Source organism: Phyllostomus discolor, chromosome 13 (genome assembly GCF_004126475.2).
Source record: "Phyllostomus discolor isolate MPI-MPIP mPhyDis1 chromosome 13, mPhyDis1.pri.v3, whole genome shotgun sequence".
Classification (NCBI taxonomy): Eukaryota; Metazoa; Chordata; class Mammalia; order Chiroptera; family Phyllostomidae; genus Phyllostomus; species Phyllostomus discolor.
In genome coordinates, this window is record NC_040915.2 from 73,761,869 (window position 1) to 73,788,312 (window position 26,444).

General features: G+C 51.6%; 2 protein-coding genes across 7 annotated transcripts in view; one reads left to right on the forward strand and one right to left on the reverse strand.

Annotated features, from left to right (window-relative positions):
• Window positions 1-4,612, forward strand: part of B3GAT1 (beta-1,3-glucuronyltransferase 1) — a 30,561-nt gene extending 25,949 nt beyond the window's left edge. For 4 of the 5 annotated variants that reach the window (XM_028528169.2, XM_028528166.2, XM_036013754.1 and 1 more), the window contains one exon: window positions 366-4,612. The gene's annotated coding sequence lies outside the window, so the exon portion shown is untranslated. The remainder of the gene's footprint in view (window positions 1-365) is intronic. The other variant, XM_036013755.1, reaches the window with a different exon arrangement.
• A 4,308-nt stretch (window positions 4,613-8,920) lies between these two features.
• The window catches only part of GLB1L2 (galactosidase beta 1 like 2), a 51,826-nt gene continuing 34,302 nt past the window's right edge, over window positions 8,921-26,444 (reverse strand). For both annotated transcript variants that reach the window (XM_028528437.2, XM_036014799.1), the window contains 13 exons: window positions 26,363-26,444; window positions 20,925-20,995; window positions 17,761-17,845; window positions 16,168-16,305; window positions 15,591-15,671; window positions 15,085-15,191; window positions 14,351-14,491; window positions 13,991-14,062; window positions 13,634-13,712; window positions 11,571-11,658; window positions 11,164-11,275; window positions 10,639-10,755; window positions 8,921-10,015 (listed from right to left, as the gene is read on the reverse strand). In XM_028528437.2, coding sequence (XP_028384238.1) covers window positions 9,929-10,015; window positions 10,639-10,755; window positions 11,164-11,275; window positions 11,571-11,658; window positions 13,634-13,712; window positions 13,991-14,062; window positions 14,351-14,491; window positions 15,085-15,191; window positions 15,591-15,671; window positions 16,168-16,305; window positions 17,761-17,845; window positions 20,925-20,995; window positions 26,363-26,444 — 1,260 coding nt within the window. In that variant the 3' untranslated portion in view covers window positions 8,921-9,928. The remainder of the gene's footprint in view (window positions 10,016-10,638; window positions 10,756-11,163; window positions 11,276-11,570; window positions 11,659-13,633; window positions 13,713-13,990; window positions 14,063-14,350; window positions 14,492-15,084; window positions 15,192-15,590; window positions 15,672-16,167; window positions 16,306-17,760; window positions 17,846-20,924; window positions 20,996-26,362) is intronic.

Sequence of the window (26,444 nt, forward strand, 5' to 3'; positions counted from 1 at the left end):
AGGATGTTATCACAGAGGTGGGAGCTGAGCCAGTGGGACACACCTGAACTCTAACCCTGGAGTTTAGTGGCAGCTTCTGTGTTACATTTGCAAGTGCCCTGACCACTGGGGACCCCAGGGTGTCAGTCTGCCTGTTTCACCCCCTGAACTTAACAATTTGGATGGGCCAGTGACACTGAGATCCATCAATGCAGAGCCACATCCCCTGCCTCCCCCCTCACAAGGTCCCTGGAGGAGCCCACCCCCCTCACCGTTGGGCTCTGTGCAGCTCCGCCATGAACCCTGTTGGGGCTAAGGCTTCAGTAGCTTGGCCAAACTGGCCCCTCAGATACCTGCCTCACCTGTTGCTCCTCCCCACTTCACAGGAGCCTCTTCTCAGACCCGGCTCCTGGCCTTCCATCCTCTCCCTATGGCTGATGGCCCCTCCAAGGCAAACTCCAAAGGAATGGCCAGCACCCTATTTTCTATGCCGGGGCTTCAGAGAGAGCCCAGCCTAATGCCAGGACAAAGGACGGAGAACTTAAAGCACAGAAATCCCAGGCATGCTGTTCTCTCCCATCCAGCGTGCCCAGGGCCCAGCTGCTAGCCCCGCCCCCAGGCCAGCATGCTGGTGCCCCAGCACATCTCCCCAGAGCTTCCTGCATCAACAGGCCTGCAACAGCAGATGCACGGGGCTCACCCAAGACCCAGAGTTATGCTAGCCTGGGAGGGAGATGAAAAGATTCGGCAGTCAAGTGGAGGGTACGCCCCCCCAACACTCCAGCTCCCTGCTCCTGGATCCCCGCGTCTAGCACGGCCTCACAGGGCAGCCAGCCAGAGAATTCTGAAGACCAGAGAGCAGGCCCTGCCTGGGTATCGGGAGCCTGTCCCCTCCTCGGAGAGCTGCTCCCAAGTACACGTGCCTCCGTGGCTTTCCTCTCGTTCCTGTTCTGTCTTTGATCCCAACAGGCGACCAGCTCTGTGTGAGGGGAGCCTGGGCCTGCCAACAGGCTCCCTCTGTACCTCAGGCTGTGGTGGGAGAAGAGCCCCTTCCTCCAGCCCATGCCCCTCAAGCCTGCTCCTTGCAGCACAGAGAAGCAGGTCGGCCCTCGAGCCAGCACAGGTCACGCACTGACCTGGACTAAGACCACGTGGGCCCCTGTCCCCACACTGCCACCCCCACTGCCCACTGGGCTGCAGGGCCCTTGCCTGGGCCAGGACGGGGAGGGCAGGAGCCCTCTTCCTGAAGCCCCTGAGAACCACAGACCTCAGTGGCCCAAGTGAGCAGGGGTATAAGAGGCAGAAAGAGGAGGGAGGCCAAAGCAAGTCCAAGACTCCTGCCCCTGGTGGGGGGACAGGGGGATTTTGCACTGGCCAAGGGATTGATGGAAAAAAAGCAGAGATCATCTGGACACTGAGCGGAAAGGAGACCTGAGCACACGCTACTTTGGAGAGCACTCTATTTTAAACACTAAATGGGAAAGAGAATTTCACTTCTCCCTAAGTGGGGAGCGTGCAGAGCGAGCCCGCCTCAGGTCCAGCTGCACCCCTTCCTCCCAAAAGAACAGTGCATGTGCCGGCCACTCCCTTCCACAGGGAGGAGAGGGTATCCACTTCCCCAGGCCACCGCAGAGGCCCTTGGCTTTCCGACTGGAGACAGGGCCCTCTGGTGGCTGTCTCAATCATGCTCCTGAAAGTTGGAAGCACAATTTGCCTCCCACATGGAGGGAAAGGGAAGGCTTGAGCCTACTGAAGGTGTTTATTTTTAACTGCTAACAGCACCCACTTCATTTAAACTTACAGGACCAGTCTGAAGACCACTGAGAACCCACTCCTGGGTGGGTGGGGGATAGGACTTAGTCCAGAAACCTGAACATTCAAAAAGTAGCATCGGCTGCCTGTTTTGAGACGGACTGAACTCTCCACAGTAGTCATGAACCCTTCTGCTGGGATCATATCCCTGACACCCCTGAGCCACCTTGCAGGACACTCCCTAGCCTCTTCCATTTCCAGTGTTGCTTTGGAAATCCAGCCCTCAGAATCAAGCGGTGTGGCATGGGAGAGAAGGGAGGAGGCGGGCCCGAACAACCACCCTGTGAGTGAAATCAGGCCCAAGCTCCACAGCCTCTTCACTGAACCCAGCCCTGAATGCCCAGGTGAGCTTGGCTGCTCTTAGGCAAACTTCTCAGCCAGTGTGGGGTGACAGCAGAGGGTACCCAGGGCTCATATTCAGGAAATTGATAATGAACAAAATGAGGGATTTCCTCTATTAATTTGGGGCGGGGGGCAGATGCTAGTTGTTTTTGCCCAATATCTCTTTCTACCTGCATGCATATTTATTTATAGTTATAACCCTGGTAGATGGCAGCTCTCACCTTTGCTGGGAATGAGTGTGTTAAAAATCAGAAGTGGGTCAGTGACAGCCACTCATTTTCCGAGTTCAGTCTGTTCCCTGCGCACCACGTGGAGGAGTGAAGCGGGGGGCTGGGCGTCTCACACAGAGACGGGGGCAGGTGGAGCCATGTAGCTGCACCATCTGGTCTGTTTTAATTTAACTGTATTTAATTTGGTCTCAAAATTAAAAGTCAAATATGGTTTTTAACAATCCTAATCTTCCTCATCCCTGCTTCATTTTATTCCCTTTTATTGCTTTAACCCTCCACTAAACACTTATCTGTCAGATGCCCCTGGGAACAGGCTTTATTCTGGGAGCCAGCACGCAGCAGTGGAAACCCGAAGCACTGGTCTTCATGGAGCTCACCTTCTCCTGAGAGGATGTGGATGGACAACAATCTGTAGTGTGTCCGCTGTGATCTGGTCCAGGGACAAGAATGAGGCTCGAGGGGACGGGGGACGCAGAGTGAAGCTGTGGAGAGGACCTGGCCCCAGCCTGCACAGGGCCCTCAGAAAGGCCTCCCTGATAAGGTGACACAGAATGGCAGCACCAGACATGCTGTTATCTGGGCCAGAGCACCCCAGAGAGCAGAACTCTCTGCCTGGTAGGAAGGTGCTTGGCATGTGTGAAAACCAGCAAAACTGCCAGTGTGACTGCAGCTGACTGGGGAGGGCGAATGGTCAGTGGGAGGACATGGGAGGGACGTGGGAGGAGGGGAGGCACAGAATGTGCTGGCTAGTGCTGGGAACCAGGATAAAGTTGTGGCTTCTGTGAGTGAAAAGGGAAGCTGCTGGAGAGTTTGGAGCAGAGGAGGGACAAGATCTAACGCCTTTTAGAAGAATTCCTCCACTTTTGGTGCTGACAGTAAACAGAGAGAAGGCGAAGGCAGGCTGGGCAACGGACTTTGCACTAAGCAGGCACAAGATGACAGTGAGCTGAAGGAAAGTGCTAGCTTTGGGGCAGAGCATGGCTGAGCTCTACATGTGTTTAAGAGGAGTAGCCAATCTGAGGAGAGGCTGGAGGGACAGCTGCCAGGGTCCCTGTGCTGAGTCCCTCTCCCACACCACCCACAGATGCCTTCTTTCCTGGGTCAAGTACTCCCATCCATAATGCATCAGACTAGGACAGTGAACTAGCCCCATCCCCTGACCCTGTGGGGCCCCACCCTATTGAACTCATGTCCTGTGGAGGAGTCTCTTGGATGTGGCCAGCCTGGTTCCTGGGGCACATTCTCAGGGAGGTCCAGACACAGACCCGGGGGGCAGAAATGACAGGGAAAGACTGAGCTGTGTGGCTTAGGACAGGGGCCATTTCTCTCTTGCTCACCCAACTGGTGCAGAGCCCTCCCTTCACATGGCCAAATCTTCATCTGTTTCAGCCTGATGAACTCTGTTAGCATCACCCTGATGTTTTCCTGAGACCCCATCCCACCACACAGGTGCATAGGTGCCAGACAGGTGGCAGATGGCCTTGGTGAGCTCTGAGACATTGCTGAGTAGCCTCAGACTCAGCACTGGTACCAAGTGTGAATCTGTATCAACCTGGTGAACACCTTTCGCCCCCTACATGGTGACCCACTGAGAACCTAACCTCACGCAACTCACTGCCAAGGGCTCAGTGACTGTGCCTAACAGGCAGCTGATTGGTGACCTGCCCTGGGCTCAGTGCTGGTGGAAGCCGGTCTTGGTGTGCAGCATGGCTCCTCCCACAATCACTCAGGCCCAGCAGAGGCAACCACAAACTGTGGATTGCTTTGTAGCTCCAAACAGGTGGCCCAAGGCTGGTCATAGGCAGCACCTGATGGAGTCTCTCCCAAGAGGCCCCAGAATGAACACACTTGGTGACAGGCTTAGGCCCACACCAGAGAATGACCCCATTAGCTCCACAAGCAGAACACCCCCCTGCTGGGGGTCTCAGCAGGCACCAGACCCCACTGGGGTGAATTTTGCCTCATGGTGCCAGCCCCACACAGCAGCTCACATGCTGTGGTTGAGTCAGTCCTCACACTCAGTCCCATGCATGGATGCACCAACAGAAATCAAGACAAAATGACAACGAGGCGGGGCTCACATAACCCACAAAAGGGACATTCCTGGAGCACGTTGCTCAGGTGATGGGGGAGATTGTGCCACTGAGCCCAAGAAGACAGCCACTACATAAGGCCACCACACCAAGACTGGGAGACATAGAAGATCTACCTAATACCAGAAACAGGTACAGAAAGTCAGCCAAAATAGGAAAAAATATCTCAAATAAAAGGACAGGAAAAATCTCCAGAAAAGAACTAGATGGGATGGAGGCAGGCAATTTACCAAATACAGAGTTCCAAACCTGGTTGTAAGGATGTTCAAGGAAGTTGGGAGAAGAAGGGATGAATTCAGTGACTATTTAAAGGGACAGTAAGCATAAAAGAGGACATAGAAACCACAAAAAATAACCAGTCAGAAATGAAGAACAGAATGTCTGAAATGAATACTAACTAGAAAGGATCAACACGTTAGATGAAGCAGAAGATCAAATCAGTGATTTGGAAAACAAAGTCATGGAAAACTCACAATGAGAGCAGTGAAAAGAAAAAAAGACTGTTTTAAGATGAGGATAGTTTCAGGGACCTCCGGGACAATATCAAGCATAACAACATTGACATCACAGGGTTACCAGAAAGAAGAAAGAGAAAGCAAGGGTCTGAGATCCTATTTCAAGAAATGACAACTGAAATAATTCCCCTAATCTAGTGAAGGAAAAGGACATACAAGTTTGCAAAGCATACAGTGTTCCCAAAAAGATGAATCCAAGGAAGCCCATACCAAGATACTTAATATTTGAAATTACAAAAGTTAAAGACAGAGAATCTTAAAAGCAGCAAGAGAAAGACAGCTATTTACCAACAAGGGAGCTCCCATAAGACTGTCAACTGATGTTTCAACAGAAACACTTCAGGTCAGAAGGAACTGGCATGGATTATTCAAAGTGATGCAAAGCAGGGGCCTGTAACTAAGACCACTCTACTCAGCAAGGCTGTCATTTAACACTGAAGGAGAAATAGAGACCTTCTCAACAAGAAAAGCTAAAGGAGCTCATTACTGCCAAACCAGTATTATAAGGGATGTTAAAGGACAGTCTTTAAGAAGAAGAAGAAAGAAGGAACATAATTATAAAAAATATAATGACAATAAATACATGCCTATCAATAATCACTTTAAATATAAATGCCATAAGTACTCCAAACAAAATACTTAGGGTGGCTGAAAGAATAAGAAAACAAGACCCATATATATATGCTGTCTACAAGAGACTTATCTCAGAATGAAAGACACACACAGACTGAGAGTAAAGAGATGAAAAAAGATATTTCATACAAATGGAAATGAAACAGACTTTAAAACAAAGCCATAATACATAACGATAAAAGGATCAGTCCAACAAGAGGATATAACCCTTTAACACAGAGACACCCAACATAGAAGCACCTCAGTATTTAAAGCAAATATTCATGGACATAAAGGGAGAGATCGACAGTAATATACTCATAGTAGGAGATTTTAACACCCCATTGACATCAATGGATGAATCTTCCAGACAGAATATCAACAAGGGAACAACAGCCCTAAATGACACCCTAGGTCAGAGAGATTTCATCGATATTTTCAGAGCATTTCACTCCAGCAGCAGAACACATTCTCTTCAGGTGCACACAAGAGCACTTTCCCAGAAAGACCACACATTAGGACTTGTCACAAAGCAAGCCTCAGTAAATTGAAGAACCCTGAAATCATAACAAGCATCTTTTATGACAACCTCAGTATGAAACTAGAAATAAATTACAAGAAAAAAAACTCAAAAATGCATAAACATGCGGCAGCTAAATAACATGTTGCCAAACAATGAGATCAAGGAAAAAATCAAAATCTACCTTGAGGCTAACAAAAATGAAAACACAACAACATAAAATCTACTGGACACAGTGAAAGCAGTGCCAGGAGGGAAAGGCATAGCATTGCAGGCCTATGTGAAATCTCAAATAATCTAATCTCACGCCTAAACAAACTAGAAAAAGAACAACAAACACAGCCCACAGTGAGCAGAAGAAAATAATAAAGATGAAAGTGGCAATAAACAAAATAGAGTCTAAAAGAGACAATACAGAAGATCAATGAAACCAAGAACTGGTTCTTTGAAAAGATAAACAAGATTGACAAACCTTTAACTGAACTCATCAAGAAAAAAAGAGAGAGGACCCAAATAAATAAAAGCAGAAATGAAAGAGAATATCAGGGGAATAGTCTGTAAAGTATGGGATTGTCAAATTTCTATGCTGTATACCTGAAACTAATACAAAATAATATTAAATATAAACTGTAATTGAAGAATAAAAAAAAGAAAGAGAACAATAATTGATACCACAGAAATACAAAGGAGTATAAGAACATATAATGATGCCCAGGCTGGTGTGGCTCAGTGGATTGAATGTGGCCTATGAACCAAAGGGCTGTTGGTTTGATTCCCAGTCAGGGCACATGCCTGGGTTGTGGACCAGGTCCCCAGTATGGGCCATGTGAAATGGTAACTACACATGGATGTTTCTCTCCTTCTCTTTCTCCTTCCCTTCCCCTCTCTCTAATAAAATCTAAAAAAAAAAAGGAAAATATAATGAACTATATACCAACAAATTGGACAATCCGGAAGAAATTAATAAATTCCTAGGAACATACAATCCCAAAACTAAATCAAGAAGAAACAGAAAATCTGAACAGACTGATTACAACTAACAAAATCAAAGCAGAAATCAAAATCTGCCCAACAAAGTTTGGCTTCACAGGTGAATTTTACCGAATATTCACAGAATACATGCCTATCCTTCTCAAACTATTCCAAAGAATTCAAGAGGAGGGAAGACTCCCAATCTCATTTTATGAGACCAGCCTTATGTTAATTCCAAAAGCAGATAAAGACACTACAAAGAAAGAAAATTATAGGCCAATATCCCTGGTGAACATAGAATCTAAAATCCTCAACAACGTATTAGCTAACTGAATTCAGGAATACATTAAAAAGATCATACACCATGATCAAATGGTGTATGATGCAAGGATGGTGCAATATCCACAAATCGATTAACATGATACACCACAGAAACACAATGAAGGGTAAGAGAGACAGCCAAGTTGCTGACAAATGGATGTGGGTTATGAGAGGAGTTAGAAACACATCCAAGACACAGAATAGAAGTGCCACTTCCTGAGAGGGGGCAGAGTGAAGGAGGGGTGACATAGTAGTAACTGGAGTTCAAGGTCATGTGCCCATTAGACACATGCAGGAGAGGTGAGTGGATGGTAGCCAGTACACCTGGAACCCAGGTGGAGATGAACATTGGAGTGTATAATTGTCAGGCTGTCTGCAAGCCCCAGGTGAGTGAAGCTACTGCAGCATGTGGACAGGGAAGAGGCCAGGGAGTGGGCCTGCAGCCTGCCAGCATTTAGAGGTTGGGGTTATGGGAGGAGGCTTCAAGAACCTGAGCACCCATGCAGTTGGGAAGATCTGGGCAAACTATGGGAAAGCTCTGGAGGACGATCTCAGACAAGGGGCTCTGACAGAGAGGAGCTGTAGGGCTATCTGGTGGGTAAGAGGCAAGAGCTGAAAGTTTGGGGCAAGAGGCCTCACTGTAAGGAAAGGCCAGTGCATCCCTGTGCAGCTTCCCTTAAGAGAGTTTCAAGGGAATTCTTCAGTTTATGAAAGGATTCACCAGCTTCCTGTTACATCTTCCAACAGAAGCCAACCTACACAGAGCTTTGCAGAGGCAGTGTGGTGCAAAGCGAGGGCAGGAGACCCTGCTGCCCAGTGCCAGCCGTGCCCAAGTAGTCCTGGTCTCATTACCGTGGAGGCTCCGTGCTTTCCCTTCCACAGCAGTCCAGGAATGGCTGGGGAGTTTGGCTGAGACGGGGGCTTTGCCCCACCTGGTTTCCCAGCCAGCATGCATGCTTTTCATGTAATAGACCCCGTCTCTGTGCTCCCAGGGGTCCCTTGGGCCAGGCCCTATGACTGTCTGTCCTTGATCCGGCTCAGCTCTCAGGCCCAGCAGCCCCAGTGTGGAATCCTCTCCTTAACCAAGCACAGGGAGAGAGCTTGTGAGGCTCCTGGGGACCTCCTGGCAGGCTGAGGTCTTCAGGGGTTCCTGCTGTGGGCCCTGCCCTGGGGTAGTGCCCCTTTCTGACTTGCCTATTACAGAAGATCATTAGTTCTGGGCAGTAAAGGCTAGATGTCGTTTGTGAAGAAAACTCACCCACCATAGCTGACTCACAGGTAGAGCCTTTGGATGTGTCCCCCTCTGCCCACCTGCACCAGAGTGGATTCATAGTGGCCTTGTCTCCAAGGACACTTCCAATCCACAGCGACATCTCAGAGGAGATGGAGGTCCAGAGGGGCATGGTATGGAGTCGGCCTCTAGGAACCGAGTGGCAGAAGCATTAAGCGTGTGCTTGGCTGCACACCGCCTTTGCCTCTGGCTGTCAGCAGCATGGACAGGATCCAAGAAATACCAACAAAGGGTTCAATTCAACAATAGTGCTTCATTGCAAGTCAGGACAGCAAGCCTGAGCTGAACCATTGGACCCAAGCCCCAGAACCGGCACCTCAATATTGGACAGACAACTGTGAAGGAAGGCTGCCTTTCCTCCCTGCTGTTTGGTCACAGGAGGTTGGGGAAGGGAGACCCAGCTGGAGGCAAGGTCAGTGCCAGGCCTGCAGGCCCTGTGGTGGCCCAGTGTCCCGGGAGGCTACCCCTCCAACGAGGCCACTGGAGCGGGCCTGCTGCTCTTCTCCTCCTGTACCTGGGGATAGGGGTGTGGTTTCCACTGGGATCTGCATTTCCTCTTCTCCCTGAGAACTGGGAATACCCTCTAATTCAGGAAAATAAGGGGCTGAGTATGTCTGCTTCTCTTAAGTTCAGCTTGTCATCCTGTCAGAAGCAATTCAAGTGGGAAGGGAAAGAAAACTTGTCTCTCTCAAGCGGCATTTCTTCCAGAACCCCAGAGAAGACTTGGGGAGGGCTGGGAAGAAACAACAGTGGCTCAAGGGAGACACCCCCTTCACTGCCCTCTACAAATGGTGACAAAGTGGCTACTGTGGAAACATAAAGGGGCCCCGAGGGTCGAGGCCAGCCAGGTGAGAATATCCACACAACACACCCGTGTACAGCGCCCACCCTGCCGGTCAGGATTCTGTGGCCCAGGGGTCGCCACGTGGAGATCTGATAGGACAGTCTGTCACCCCTCTGTCCTCTCCCGGAAGAGCAGGGAATAGGAAAGGTGCCCTCCACAGAGTCCAGTCAAGACCCCGTGCAGGGAAGAAGGGGCCCCTCCACCGCCATCCCCCTTCTGTCCTGTTAGGATTAGGGCCTTTCACTGGAGCTCGGGCAGAAGTGGAGCCCTGACTGAGGTGGCAAGATAGGGAAGCTCTGCTGGGGGGAGCATGAGGGGCAGCACCCCAGGCCTCCAGGCTGCAGCAAAGAAGGGCCCGCTCCACTCCCCACCACCACAAGGCCCTGGGTGGCACTGATCAGTTGAGGTACCGATTACTGCCCAGGTGGGGTGTGTCAGTGAACTGGATCACAGGGCCTGCCATCCTCTCCTCAAAAACAAGGACCTGGGGAGAGAAGGGCTGTGGTCAAGTAGCCGTTGAGGTTTGTCAGGAGCCAGGCGAGGGAGCCATGAGGGAAGGGGCTGGGAACCAGGCTGGAAGCAACAGGGACCACAGCCCCACCAGCAGGAGGGACAAGCACGGAAGAGACTGGTCAAAACCTCTGCCCCTCTTCACAGCCTCAGAAGACCTGCAATGCTACCACCCTCCATCCCTGGCACCTGAACTCAGGGAGAACCAGGACAGTGGTCACTTTGGATTTATGCCTCCCTCAGTGTACAAAACAATGGAGCAATGGGTCACATGCCAGAGCCAGGGCGAGCAGCTCTCTTAGGGCTGCACACTTGGCGTACAGCATGTACAGGGTGAGCAAAAGGCAGAGAAGGAAAAAGTAGAAGGTGGAGAGATGCAAAGGGGGAAGGGAGTGGCGGAATGGGAAGGAAGAGCAGGAGAGAAAGAAAGGGAGACTTGATGAAGTGGGAGGAAAGAAAACATCTACCCCGTGCTGCCCGAACCAGGCTTAACAGATGGTAACAGGGCCTCCTGCCTCCCTCCAAGAAACACTGAGACACCAGGGAGGGCGGGAAGGGGATCCCGGGAAAGAGGGAAGGGACTGCAAGTGCTCCCACCTGGTTGATGCCTTGGTCCAACCAGGCACCTGGGAGGTACAGTGTCTCCTGGGGTCCAACGTCCCAGTAGCGTCCAAGGTTTTGGCCGTTGACGAATGCAACCCCCTTCTCCCAGCCCTGGAGGCAGAGCCAGGAGCACTAGTCAGCCCCAGAGGCATCAAATGTGAACTCCCACAGGAAGGCAGCAACAGTCGGACACATGCTGTGCGCCCTCCTCTTAGCTTCCAACAGGGTGGTGCGAAGGGTAGGTGGAGAGCCTGAGCTCACCAGGTGGGAGCACTGTCTCTCCCCCTCCAGCTCCTACTTCCCAGCAGGGCACCCAAGCTCAGGAGCCTGGGCCCTGAGCAGTACCACAAGGAGTTGCTTCTGCTTTGAACCTACCCCAGGGGCCCTCTAGGCACCAGGTGATGGAGAGGGCTCCAGCAAGGCTTCAGAGAGCCTTGTGGGGAGCAACCCCCTCCTCAGGGCTCAGGCTCAGAGAACTCCAAGGACCCGCGAGAGCCTCAGCAGGGAGGGACTACAAACCTCCAGCTTCATGAAGGTGTCCAAAGGGGAAAAGTCAACAGACAAGGCACCCAAGAAGAAGGCAGGTAACGTAGGTGCTTCGGGGAGAGGGCTCCATGCACTAGAGCTGAGCCTATGAACAAAACAGGAGACGAGGAGGCACAAGGGCACTTTCGTAAGTCTGAGCCCCATCCTGCATCACCCCACACAGACGCCTGGCAGCTGAGGCACAGAAATAGCAGTAGCAGGGGCCTGGAAACCCCCTAGGCTCCAGCATGAGCCAGCCCCTCCCTGGGCAGGTGCTATGGGCGTGGTCTGCACACACAGACACATACATGAGCAGGAGGAGGAGCCAGGCTCTTGGGGCCTCCGTGGCTCTCTCTGCAGGTGATCTAGGGGTTCACGCACAGCCCTTGGAGGGGACCCACCTCTTAAAGAAGCTCTTTTTCATGTCCAGGCTGTAGATTCTAAAGTTTCTCAAGGGAGAATTATTCAGATAGATATTCCCAATTAAACCTGTGGGGAGGAGGTGAGGAAACCTGAGCAAAGCCAAAGGTCAGAGACAACACCCATGGAGAGTTCCCAAGAAGTTCAAGTGAGGATTCTCCTGGAAGTTTACAGTCCCTTAGGAGTGTACGGCATGGCATAAAGCTGCCCCCACGTGCCAGGCCCCAGGGTTTGCATGGAAGAACACATGGAGGGCAAGGATGTGCTGAGCATGTCAAGGGCGAGAACAGCGTCCAGCCTCCTTCTGAGGGAGACACTCCCTTTGGGGGTCTGAGAATTCCAATACAATAAGATGAGGCCAGAGGGGCATGTGACCGAAGGGCCACGGTACTTCTAGCCCAGCTTCAAGGTTGGTTTTGTGGGGCCCCACACTAAACAGACCTAAAACTCCAGCCAGAAATCTACATGACCTAGGATTAAAGATCTGTTTTTTAAGCATTTCAGTTGTGAACAGATGGCAGTGTGACTTGGGAGTCTGAGTCTGGGGAACTGCACACACTTGAATTGTGATGAATTAGTGCCCTGGGGAGGGGTTGGCTCTTTGGGCCCCAGAGCAGTCCCGGGGTCCACTTAACCGTGGAGCAGCTGGGCAGTCTCCTGCACAGTCAGGGAAGACCAGCCTGCGTAGGGACCCAGAGAGGGATGTGGGGGACTGACTAAGGAAGAGGGAGGGCCAGCTGGGTGTGATGGAAGCTACTCCGAGGCCCTCCCAGGGAGGGTGGCCCCCCAGGACCCAGGAGGCCCCTAACAGCTGCACCCCCTGGCTGCCCAGGCGGCAGGAGGCACCCGAGCTTCCTCATTTCACGCAGACACTCATGAGGGGCCGGGAGTCTCCAGCGTCCCTCAGTACAGCAGCATCCACTTTGGGCTCTTACTCTGTGACTCGCCCGCCCGTATCTCTGTGTGCAGTGTGTGCTTCTGTGCCCAAACATTTGAGGGAAAAATATGGATGAGCACTGTACATTGCAGTACTGATTCCATATCAGTGCAAATGTTTTTATTTCTCTTACTTATGCTTATGCATTAAAGGTGTAACTCTAGAAAGCAATAATGACATCCATGTGCAAAATAATACCCTGGAATATGATAATCAGTCCTGTTTCTGAATATAAATAAATTAAAAATTTAAATAAAAGATTTCTCCTCAGAGTTTGGGCCAAAAATGTGGGTGCATTTTATGCATGGCAAAATACAGTATGTGAAAAACCAATATTTAATAGATAAGAAGGAAGAGGCAAATTTAGGCAGAAAAGGTCTAGAAAGCCAGGAAAAATAAAATGAATTAGTTGAATATTCCCAGAGGGACAAGACCCAGAGGATCTGCTTGCTCTGTACCCTGCATTCCCCTCCCCACAGGAATGAGACCACCAGTGGCTTCCCAAAAGGGGGTCGAGAAAAGAAATTCAGGGTAGGGACCCAAATGGTCAGAGTCTTATGCCCTTTTTTAGATTTTTGGGCATTGCCTTGCTTGGCATCCATGACCCCCAATCCCACTGACCAAGCAGACAGTGCCCAGCTAAAGCAGACTGAAGCCCAGGGAGACCCAGAGAGGCCAGCTCCACGTCCACTGGGCACCCACCACAGGCACATGGACAGCACACACAGGGAGCACGGATGGGGAAGAGCTCAGGCCAGGTGGGCCTTTTGACTGACGTCCACCACCCCTTAGTGGGCCTTCCTTATCCCTGTCCCTGCACTGGTTCTCCCTGACCCCCTTCCTGCACTGGTTCTCCCTGACCCCCTTCCTGCACTGGTTCTCCCTGACCCCCTTCCTGCACTGGTTCTCCCTGACCCCTGTACCTGCACTGGTTCTCCCTGACCCTGTCCCTGCACGGGTTCTCCCTGACCCCCTCCCTGTGCTGTTCTCCTGATCCCCCTCCCTGCAATCCGTCCTGGGGACTTCTGAGGAGCTGGAGTGGAATAAGGTTAGCCAGGCCTATGCTGAGTGTCAGCAGCTCTTCTCCCAGCACCTGCTGTGACCCACCTTTGCGCTGGTCATCGATAGCATCCCCGTAGTTGACTCGCCCTCGATTCTCCACCAAGATCCTCAGCACGGTGTAACCCTGCCAGGACACGGGGGTGAATGATGACTGCCTGAGCGCCCAGCTCTAAGGCCACCACTCCTCCTGGGAGTTTCTTATTGGCACTCCAGTCCTTCCCTAAACACCAAGGCTGGCAGTGAAAGTGTCCCCGATGGTCAGAAAGCAAAGCTCTGCCCCACTCTCCACGCCCAGCCCTGGATGAGGTGCCTGCTGTGTTCTAGGTCTTCCTCCTTGACTACCGAGAACCTGTTCAGGAAGTGGCTGGTGCTAGCCCCCGCCCAGCTCTCTAGGAACCAAACCTGGATCAAGGGGATGACAATCTTCCTCCTTTCGTAGTCCAGGAATCCAACAGACGCTGTGTTCACGAATACCTGCCAGGCAGACAGAAAGTGCCCATGAGTCGACAGGAGGGAGGAGCAAGCAGAAAGTCTGCTAAGCAAAGGAAGAGGGCACCCACGTGTGCTGCAGAGGGGCAAGGCAGGCGCAGAGGGAAGTGAGTGACCAGGAACATAGCTGACAAGGACCACACGGGGGCAGTGAGGGCCCATCGCTACACGCCAGTAGCAGCTGCACGCCTGAGTGCTAAGCAGAGGGACAGCCAGGGTATGCTGTAAGGCTCAATACTGCAAGGCCACGGGAATTCAGAGGAGACACGCTACCTGTCCCCGGTCACGCACAAGACCACTGAGGACACCAGATGAGTCAATGGTTGTCTCATACAGAGTATACCCAAAGGACTGGCCACTTCCATTGTTTATTGGCAGGTTCTCCATGTTGATGGGCTTCTCAGACTTGGTTGGCTGTATAGGGAAAAGACAGGAGGAGGCACAGGGCTAGGTCAAGGAGGGGAAAAAACGGCAACCTCATCTTGGTCCTTCTGTGGGAGCATAGTGTAGCAGACAGATGCTCCCCACCACCCACTGCCAGGGACTAGGGCCCCACGGGGCAGTGATGGGACAGGGGCCTCTAACATCTCTTTCTGTTTTGATTTCCCATGGCTCCCCAGAGTCGCAGGGAAGGGGGCTATGAAAGAGGAAAATGTAAAAATAACAGATAAAGCCCTGACACCCAGTTGCCATCATTTGGGCTCACCACATCCTCTGCATCTGCTGCAAGAGGTACACCCTCCTCTCAGAGGAGGTGGGCTCACCTCCCACCTCAGCACTGTCCTCTGTGCCTACTGAGGCTGCAGAAACAGAGTCCACATTGTGGTACCCAGTCCTTCTTCAAGTTTCTTTCATTCCCACTTCCCATTCTAGCAGAGTTTGTTCTCTTTGCTCTGAGTTCTAAAGCTGAAGAGAGGGCCTCAAAGTTATCAAGAGCTGGTTTCCCCCTTCTGCAAGACAGCTGTTGGGAGGCCTCCTGGCCTGGCACCCCTGCCAACATCACTTACCTCCCCCAGGAACTGCAGGGCATCCCACAGCGACAGGTAGAGAGCTGGTTTCAGTGGCTCATACACAGTCTTGGGAAGCAGCTCAGGTGGGGCAGGAAGAGGGACATCTACAACACAGACAATGGGGCCATCCCGAAAGGACACACAGTTACTGCCTCCTCCAGGGTCCAACCCTGGCTCCTACCCACAGCCCACATGCTCCTCAATCCTGGAGCCAACGGGAAACAGGCCCGCCCTCTGATGCACGTGGACCCCACCAGGCCGGCAACACCAGGAACAGCACAGGGGCTTTCTCCAGTCCTTAGGAGTCTTAACACCTATAAAAAGGCAAACTAGGCAAGACACAAACCATGATGAAAACACTCTCTCAAACTGGCCTGTCTCAAGTCTTGCCAGTGCATAGGTCTACCGGGGGTAAGGCAGGGTCCTGAAGAGGTAACTCTGTGGGGGGTCTCTGGGCAAAAGCGAGGGCCCAAGCTGGTGCTGAGCCTGTTGTTGCCAGGTACCTGAGATGGAGCCAAATAGTTCTCGGAGCTTGGTGTACTTGGCTGTGTAATCCCCAGCTTCAGTCAGCACTGCGTCATAATCTGCAAGACACCAGGGCGCTGTCACTGGCCACCCTGCACCAGTGTCTGTGGCAGCAGAGAGAGCAGGCAGAAGCTGGGGTCAGGCAGCATAGTCCCCATCCCAGCAATCTGGGAGGCAAAATGCCTCTGGGATGGGACATCAGTGAAAAGACTATAAATACTAAATATTATAAAATGCCACCAAAACTGCACATGACCATAGCATAACCCTAAACTCCAGGCATCTTTCCAGTCTTCCAGGGAAGGGCCAAGTGGGAAGAAGAGGCTGCTCTCACCTAACAACCTTCCCGCCTGCTGGAGCCTCCCGCATATCCTGCAGCAGCTTCCAGAGGCTTGTGGGCATGCCAGCTCACCCCCAGAACAAACCTCCCCTTCCCCACACTCCAGAGCCAAGGACACTCAAGGTGCCAGAGCTGTCCCTGAGGACCCCCCATAAAAACCCAGACACACAAATGTTGGGGTGTTGCAGGGAGGGTCAGAATTGGGGAGTACTTGCCATAGCTGGTGACATCAGACTTATATTCATGAAAGTGCATGGCACCATTTATGAAGCCAAAGTTGGTACCTCCGTGGAACATGTAGAGGTTGATGGAAGAGCCGGCATCAATGATGGCAGACACTGTTTTTAAAACATCTGCAGAAAGAGGCAGGAGAGGGGGTGTGCATAGTGAGTCAGAGTCTGAGACGAGCCCCAAGTCCCTGGGGCACTCTCATCTTCCCCAGTCCCTCTTCAAGGTCAGCTCCGTGGCTCTGTCCTTCAGCTTTCACTAAAACCCCAATCACAGGAGGAGGAGGAGGAGAAGCCACTGGAACCCCTGCCCCAGAGCCCCTGGGCCTTCCAGTTGTTGGTTTGTTTGTTTTTTTAATTTTAATCATTGTTCAAGTACAGTTTTCTGTCCTTTACTCCCATTCCAGCCCACCCACCCAACCCTCCCCACCTCCCTCCCATTTACATCCCCCCACCCCAGTTTTTGTCCATGTGTCCTTGATATTTGTTTCTTCCAGTTGTTTTTAAAACCACAGCCAAGCCTCTGCTGACTGCAGCTCGGACAGCCTGCTGCCCCAGGCAGCCCTCTGCCTCCACCGGGCATGTTTCTCAATGTCACTCCCACTTACTGAGATGCAGAAAGATAGGATTGGCATTAGAGATGTAGTGCTGACTCCCTAGCCAGTCCTACCTGTATTAGAGAGTCAACCAATGACACGAAGAGGTGGTATCAAAGGAGAAATGTGAGATATATATACATATGTAAATATATATAAATATATACATATATATATATATGTATAAACAATACTGCTCAAAGAAATGCAAAATAACAATGGCCTATCATTGGATGGCAAATATTAAAGATTATTTTAATATCCAGTGTTGATAAATATTGGGAAACAACTACTCTTTTCAATAATGGAGAGTTAAGAATTGCTGCAATCTTTCTGGAAAACAGTTTAGTAAATATATATCAGAACTGCATTCATGTATCAATTGTATCACTAGGCAATTCTCAGGGGGAGAAATATGCCAGGTGTGCAAAACTGGATGTCCAAGAATACAGAACACACGGGAAACAACCATGTTCATCCATAGAGGTGGGGTAAATATGCTGATTTAGAAGCCAGATACCATGGGCTTCTTTGCATTCTTCAAAACAGTGCTGGAATTTATAGCTAATAGAGAAAAGCCATCCACCTGTGCTCTGCACAAAGGACAGATATGTCGGCATCTGCCCGCCTCTCTTTCTGGGAGTGCCCATGGGGCTGCAGACAGACACAGAGGGAGAACTGCCTGGACAGTGCACACCGCAATGGTTTCTCTGGGTTCTCGGATCTTTATTTCTTCTTTAGATAATTTCTATATTTGCTGGATGTTTGCAATTGGCATGTGTTACTGATATAATTACAAACACATCATAAATCAATGTTAAAAGTCCTACTGTTCACTCAAATGTTAAGACAAATGATCCTGGAATATCAAGAGCAGACTACGACAAGCAAATAACTCCAGAATCAATTAGCAGATAATGTGGGACTCATTCCTGCTTCTTAGGACAGCATGCATGGTGGGCACAGGGAGCGCAAAATCACTTACCAGAAGAATCCAGGATGTTGTGTGGGCCTCCCCAGGAGTCAAACCACCCTGTCCAGTACTCCATCACCATCTTGGGCTGAACCCCCTGGGCACCACAAAACTAGAAGTTAGCTGGTCAAAAGAGGCAGATGGAAGGAGCCCTTCCTGGAGAGGAAAGCCCACCCTTCTGTCCTTCCAGTTCTTCCCCTGGCCTTGGAGGCCACTGAAAGCAGAGCACAGGTGAGTTCAAATGCACCTATACCGGCTGAGCCTCCATGTGTGGCCGCCACAGGGCAGGTGGAGAGTGGGACGTGCGCCCAAAGGTGACGCATGCAGCAGACCCTGCTGCATACAGTGCTGGTGAGAAAGCGTGGGTGTCTGTTCAAAAGCAAGTCTTCATCAGAGTTCAACACCTGCCTTGGGAGTCTTTTCCTACACTGATCTGCTTTCTGGATCAAGCCAAGCTTTGCCTGTTCTCTCCCAGGAAGGATGAATGGTCTTTCAGGGTAACTAACCACTTCTGAACGGCTTACTGTGGATGCAGAACCCTCTGGCTTCCTCCCTTTAGCTGGAAAAGTGGCTGGGAGAGCCAGAGGGCTGCAGAGTGGGCCCCTCTTCAAGGTCCAGTTTAGTTTCAAAAGCAGTTTACAAAACCAGAGTCGAAGGAAGAGCATGGGGCTGCAGTGCAACTATTTGCAGAGCAGGCTCTGCAGCCGTGCCTGGCCCCAGAGCTTGGCTGGAATACCGACTTCAGCACAGGGTTGTCTGGGGCTGCAGACTTTGTTCCCAGGATCCTGCTATACTCTGCCTTGTTTGCTGAAGCACCAGAGCAGCTCCTGGGGTAGGAGGCAGAGGGCAAGGACTGATTCATTCACTGGCATTTCAGGATCTGCACAAGAGCCTTCCTCATTAGTCATGCACCTTCTCTGTTAGTGACAGCAATACATTTAGACATAACTGAATGCAAAGCAACAAAATCTGAGCCAAGGCCATGGGGCAGATTTATGGGCCATTGACTAGATGGTACCAAGCATGCCAGGGGAAAGGCCAAAGTAGAGCAAAGGCTTTTTTTTGGGGGGGGGGGGGGGAGACTGGTGGCTTGGTTTTCTTTACAGCTGTCTGCCTCCAACAAAGGAACGGGACACATGGCAGGACGGTTGGGTCACTGGAAAAGAGATGCAGACTCTGAGTCCTGCTGGTCAGGGTGGGGAGACTCTTTGACTTGTGGGGGCTGGGTCCAGGGCGGGGACATTCACCCGAGGCCCCGGCCACTGCGCTGTGCACTGTAGTCCCAGCTGGAGCTGCACACTCACTAAGACCGTATGCACCTTCACCTGCTGCTCACGACTGTGTCCTTTAGCTGCCCCACAAGGCTGTCTCTGTAATTGTGGAATGCAACAGCGGCAGCCTGCTGCCATGGGTGCTGGGAAAACTAAATGAGATGACGCACACGATGCCCTTGGCGCACAGCGCCTGACATCAGGAAGTGCTCAGGAAACATTCGCCTTCCTCATCTTTATTGTGGAGCATGGACGTGAAGGACCAGTGAGGTGCTGCCTGGTGCCCAAGGGAAAGCAGAGTGAGGCCTGTTCTGTTGGACCATTTGAAGGAGCCTTTGATCTAAGACAGCAGCCACATCCCTTTGTACAGGGAAATGGACATCTCCGAACCTTGGACTGAAGGCCTTGAGCAGAGCCACTCTGTCAACAGGACGCCTGGCAGGGGGCCAGGGGGAAGCCGATGCTCCAGGGTAACTAGGAAGGTGTCAACGTGAGGCACTGCTGCCTGGGCACTTTCCACGCATGACCTCATGTGACTCCCAAAGAGCCTCGTGAGTGGGTGCCACCATTATCCCTGCTTCCTGGAAGAGGGGGCACACCTCATGGGTAGTGGGCAGCTTATAGCTCCCTGAACTGTCCCTGGATGGAAGTCAGGTAGGTACAACTCTACGAAGTCTCTAGGTGATTGTTTGATACGTCCCCCAAGCAGGTTGCAACTCCATGAAGCCAGAGGCCCCGTCATCCTAGTCCCTGCAGTGGAACGGCCGAGCCCCACCCCAGGGCAAAACGGGCATGCCGTAGCCAGTGGAGGAAGGCAGGATGGGAGAAGGGGCTGCATGCAGCCCACCGGCATCCACTGTCTTCCCCAATCTGCCTACTGAAGTCTGTCTGCCCCACCTCTTCCATGACAGCTTCCCCACCCACTCTGCTGGTCCCCGTAAACTGCAGTAGTCGCTACATCATACATATGCACGACCCTCATCCTACATGACTTCACACTGCTGTGGTGACTTCATACATCTGTGTCTTAGGCCCCTAGCTCTGCTCTAAAAATACACAGTGGGAGGAAAAACCACCCCAGCAGCTCCACGTGCTGTCTGTTCACAGGGAACATGGACAGCTCCGCTCCAGGCCCAGGAGCGTGCACTCATCCCACAGAGGTGGCAGTGGGGGGCAGTCACACCTTCAGTAACATGCGGTGACACATGGGGCCCTCAGTGCTGTGAAGGGGCCCAGCTGCCATGGCCACATCATAGCTAAACCCTCAGGAGAGAAACACACACTCAAGATAAGAGAAATCAGAATAGGATTTCACTGCAAATTCCCATCCATCTGGTGGATGTTGAGATACATCCAGAAACTTCTCTCTCCTTCGCACCGGGAATGGACCAGGCTTTGTGCCTTGCGGGTGACCATAATCTTTCTAGGCACACAGAGGCCTTACAGATTAAGGTCAGAGATATACAGTACAGGGCAGGGAGGTACCCCCCACCCCAGTCCCAGGTCCCAACCTGAGCAGTCTGGACCTAGTTGAATCCACACAATTCAAGTCAAGAGGCCTCTGTGAGCACACCAAGCCTAGAGCTCCAAAAACGAAAGCCTTTCTCAAGAGGTGGAAACCACACTGATACATCAGCCCACACAGCAACAGCTCAGAGCAGTTTCCACACTGCCCCCCACCTTACCCCCCGGCCTGCGGCATGGCTACATGGAGCACAGGTAGGATGGCTACGATGTGCAACGTGCAATGAGGGCAGCGAGCCGAAGGCTGAGAGCCCAGAGCCCCGCTGCCCACATGGGGATGCTGAGCACCAGTACTTCCCAACAGAGAGGCTCAGCTTAACTCTTCCTCAGAATTCCCACCCTCACACCGAGCAGGGTGGACAGCCCCCCTGCCCGACTTACCTGGACACTTGAGAGAAAGGTGCTCAGAGACTCCAGCTCATGCTGTGACTGTAAGTTGATGGTGGCCAACACTGTGAATGGGAAGAAGAACAGAGAAACGAAGTATTGTCTGTAAACCAGGAAGACTTTCTGAATTACCCCAGGCCTTTCTGAATTCACCAGCAAAGTAAATTAACTAATTTTGACATTCTTTCCCACCTCCAATTAGAGCGGAGTTCCTCTGATGTCAGATTTATCTTGTTCATCTTGACAGTTGCACCGCTCAGCATAGCCATGCAGGGCAGTCACCCACTAAGCCCGTGTTCTTGATTAATGCAGTTTTTACAACCAGAATGTGCGTTTCTGTTAATGAGTCTTCTGCAGGAGCCTAGAGTCTGATCTTTACTTTGCACCTCGAGCATCTAGTACAGAGTAATGACTTAAATAAAGACTCCCCTTTTATTTCTTAGAGGAGGGTTAATTTTCTATTCTATCAAATAATATGTTATTTTTATTTAAATTAATATTTTAAATGGCTCTCCACCCAGGAAATGTATGCTTGAGAAAGATGTGCTGCGTTTGGCCTACGACCTTGGATCCAGGCCCACCCCAGTGGTGGAACTCGGCTCTGAGGCTCCCTGATCACTCTTTCCACAAGGTGTGGGCCTCACACGCACTGACCATCGCCTGAGGCCCAGTAGTCCTGCAAAGGTCTGGCCAGCTGGGCACCTTCACACTTTCCTGTTCAACACGAGACCCTGAGTACCAGTGATTAAAAACAACAGTGAGGCTCCTGAGGCTGAGTAATTTGCCTCAATGTCACACAACTGGTGAGCAGCAGAGCAGAGCTGCACCTCCAGGCCCATCTGACACTGACCCATTGTCCTGTGATGTCAGTCTCCAGAAACCCCTTGGGAAAGACCCCACATGAGGCCCCTCCCCACCTACAGTGGAAACTCCTGAAGACAGATGCCGGTCTGAAACTGACCAGGCAGAAATCGCACATCAGCAGGATTAGCACCGCTAACTGAACATAGCATCTGTCCCTACCTCTCCCGAGACTGCACTAAAATAAAAATAAAGAAATGAAAAGGCAGAAGGCCATGAGGAACAAGAGCTGGAGAGGAGACACAGCAGAGACAGCTTCCAGAAAATCTCAGAAGACTAGAAAAGCGGGAGGGTTGGTACATGGCCTAGGAAAGTAGGAGTCACAACAGGCTCATTACCCCACAGCCGAGGCCCTGTGCAGTGAACAACACCCCACATCCTGCTTGAGTGTTCCTCAAGCCCCTATCCCCACCAGTGGCTGTCCTGCAGGGAGGTGGATTTCTCTAGGCTGGGAGGGATCGGGCATAGCAGAGGCGGGTGAGAGACATGACGGGGGGATGAGGACTTGCAAGGGGCACCCTGCCCATCTCTACCCCTTGCCTCCAGAATACCTTCAGCAATACACCAAAGGAGTCTTGTCTGAAACAGTTAACAGAGCTAAAGACAAGTTCTCCAGACACTGACATTTGGGTTTGGCTCTTTGAGACAGCCCCCCCATGGTCTGGTCACCCCACAGAGCAGCACACCTGTCCCCAGCCTCTCTGAGTATCAGTTCCCAAGTGGCAGGTTAGTGCCTGTTCCTTAAACTGCTCAGTCCAGAGCCAGGCAATCGAGTAAATGCCCTCACATGGAAGATTGGAGTAAAACATGTGGATGTTAAAAAAAAAGTAAAATATCTTCAGAGAGAAACAAGAAAGAAGTACCCATTTAAAAAGCATGCCATGGGAAAAGAAATATACTCCAGAAAGACAAGACCCAGGAAGTGACAGGACTAGAAGATTAAAAGTTGAGGAAGTTACCCAGAAAACAGAATAAAAGGGCAAAGAGATAAAAGAGCAAAAAGATTAGCAACTTAGAGTCGCTATGAGAGCCCAATCACAAATAACAGGAACAACCAAAGATCAGAAAAAGGAGGGGAAGGCACACATGGGAAAGGCAACAACTGAATGCCCCTCACTGGGGGCCATCACCATTCCAACCCCAGTGGCCACAGTAGTGCCTCAAAAAGGAACATCTCTCATGTCTGAGGACAGTGCTGAAACCCAGACCATCAAGGATAAAAGGTACGTTCTCCAATTACCCAGAAACAGCAGAGCATGTAAGATGGTTGCAACCCAGAATGCCCTTGCTCTTCAGCGGCAGCAACAATGGATGCTAGAAGACAATGCAGTCGTGCCCTGGAAACTCCGGGACATGTCTCCCCAGGGACACAGGCCAGCCACGCAGGAGGCCCATGCAGGTCAGGAACACGAGGTCACCAACAGCACCCTGAGACGCCATGCTGAGTCTGACACATACAGGCATTTGAAAACCCCCTGAGACAGATGTGTGGAATGTGTTGGTAAAGCATTTAAGAGAAAGGGGGAAGGGTAGAAGGAAAAAGGAATTAAAAAGAAAAATAAAGGGGATAATTACACTGAGTGTGACAACTCCATGTGAGCAACACGGAGTGGATCAATTCACACACATGCACAGACTGCCGGACACGCTGCCAGGCCCATGGGGGACATCACCTGTCAGTCACACGCTGACCGTCGCCGGCAACACAAACTGGGAAGCGGCCACACGGGGCGGGAGAGGCGGCCAGGAGAGGCAGCTGGGAGAGCTAGAACCTCAGCCAGAACATGTGTCAGTAGGCAGCCTTTCAAACCCATAAAGGCAAAGTACCACAGGTGTATTATTTGCAATCATCAAGGGAAATGCCAGAATAAAAATGAAAGAGTTCAAAATGGCTGTTTCTGGGGAGTGGGAGCAGGGGGGCTACACACTATTTCTTGATAAGCATTTCTAAGATTTGACTTTTTAAAAAGATTTATTTATTTATTTTTAGAGAGGGGAAAGGAAGGAGAAAGAGAGGGAGAGAAACATCAGTGTGTGGTTGCCTCTAACATGTCCTCCCACCCACTGGGGACCTGGCCCATAACCCAAGCATGTGTCCTGAGTGGGATTCGAACCCATGACCCTTTGGTTCACATGCTGGCACTTAGGCCACTGAGGCACACCAGCCAGGGCTGATTTCACTTTTATGCCTTTTGAATATGTAACTATAATTCCATTTTTAATTAGTTGAAAAATACAACACCTCGGGCAGCAGCAGCAGGCAGCAAGCAGTGCTCCTGAGGCTGGGAGGGGCAGGGGGAATGCATGATAGCTCCCAGCTCCCACGCAGGATTTCCTCTGCAGGGTGCCAGCACACTGAACACCTGCAGCAGCTCAGATGGCCCTGCCTCCGTACCTGCACTAGTCACAGCCCACCCAACCGCCCACACTCCAGCCCTGACCAGATCCCTAGGAGCTGGAGGCTTTGAAAGCAGCTACAGGGAGACAGCACCACCATGTGGAAACAACAGGAACAGCAGCTGGGCCTCACCAGGAGACAGGGTGCTTGGAGAACTCCCCCACCTGGGAATCAGAGCCTGCTCCCACCCATCCATTCAACAGTCACTCCCTGAGTGCCCGCCGCACACTGGGTGCTGGCCCTAGGACTACAGAGATGCGTGATCCTCTCTTCAAGTATCCAAGACATTGCAGGGCCATGCAGAGGCACAGTGAAGTGCACATGCTACAGCCAAGACCAGTGTAGTGGCCGGAGTCCTCAGGGAGGGCTGGCCATGGCCTGTCCGGCACAGGAGCAGCCAGGCCCCGCACAACCTACTGCTGTGGTGAAACAGATAGGTCACAGAAAGAAACTTCCCAGAATGTCAGAAAGTAAAATACAGCCAAGCAGAGCCCGAGGATGAGCTGCAATTGTGCCCTGCACACTGGACAGAAGCTGGGGCATCCAGCCTGGCTGAAGAACAGCAGGGAGGCCAGCAGGGAGGAGCAGGGCAGGCCAGGGACAGGCAAGAGACAGCTGGCCACTGGGAAGTAGAGGCCGTGCGGGAGGCCCTTCTAGGTCCCTCTCAGAATCGGGGTATACTTGGAGTTCAGGCGGGGGTGGGGTGATCTGAATGACCTTTTCAAAGACTGTTATGTTGAGAAAAAGTTTAAGGGAGTCAACAGTGGGGAGAAAAGGGAGATTAGTTCCAATGCTGTTGCTATAATGCAGATGAAAGATGATGGCCATAGTTGAGGTGGTAGAACTTACTTGAATTCCAGATAGACTTTGAAGTTAAAGCTAGAGATAAAAAGGGTTTGCTGGTGGCTGTGTGCCCAGCATGAGGGTGGAGAGGGGCTAAGAGTGACTACAAGGACTGGAGGTTGTGTATTTGGGGGACAATGGAGGTGAAATTTGCCAAGAACAGGAGGGGCAGGTTCAGGTCCCTGATGGTCCCCGATGGTCCCTGAAACTGGCAGCCTCCCGAGGCAAGCCCAGGAGTTTAGGAAAGGCCTCATTACAACCCAGAGATGGTACTGAAAGCTACCTGGATGGCATTACCAGCTGTCACCAGATAGAGGGCTCATTCCAAGGAGTATGCCACGAAGAATCTGAACATTTTAGCTGAGGGAGATAGAATGACCAGCATAAAATACCAAGAAGGAGCTGCCCATGAGGTCAGAGAAAAACAGGGAAATGGTGTCCTGGATGCCAAATGAGAAGACAGAGTCAAAGGGAAGAGAAGGATAATTGATCACAAATAAAATTGTACAGGTCAGAGACAGCGGGCACTGACCAGTTAAATTTATCACGTAGACATGGGGAGGTGGAACATGCTCCTCCTCCAGGCTCTAAGAGGGATGGGAGGAAAGGGGTGAGGGGCCCGTGAGTGTGCACATGGGGAGAGTTGCTGAAAGAGGAGCCCGCCAGGGAAATGAGCGGAGAGATGTTTCCACAGAAGAGAGAAACAGCAACATGTTTATATGCAGTGGGGACGATCCAATGAAGAAAAGCTGATGACCCAGGGCCTAAGGTAGAGGTTGAGGGCTGAGCAAGCCCTTGAGGGGTAAGAGGAGAACTCTCTGTGCAAGTGGGGAACAGCGGGTGCATCTGCAGGAACAGGAGAAGCAGAGGAGAGGCAGAGTGCTGGTGGGGGTGCCTACCATGTTTGCTCATGCATAGCTTCCCCGCTGCCAGCCAACTGCCATCCCTGCGAGGGCTGCTCAGACCCTCAGAGGGCTCAGTCATCTCTCTAATTTTGGCAGGACTGGCTGGAGGAGACCATCCTCGAAGCACATCTAATGCTTCCATCTGTGCAGCCCTCTTTGGGGGCATTCGGAGACCTCAGATGCCAGCTCGCAGTCTGCAGAGCACGGCCAGTGTAAGTGCAAGCAGAAAAGGAAGACCAACTACAGGGCTGGCCACAGCAAGTCCATCTCCGACACAGAGCCTTTGCAGGCCCAGAGCTTCAGGGCCCAGCGCTGTGCTGAAGGGAAAAGGATAGGCCTCAGAGCAACTCCACAGGTGGCGAGGCTGTCAGGGGAGCATGCACAGCCAGGCATAAGCGCTGCCTGCCCCACCTCCACGCAGGTACCTCCTTCGACGATCCCCTTGCTCAGGCCTTCCTTGTTGTCTGAGGTCAAGAGCAGCTCCACAATCCCTCGGTCCTCCAAGGC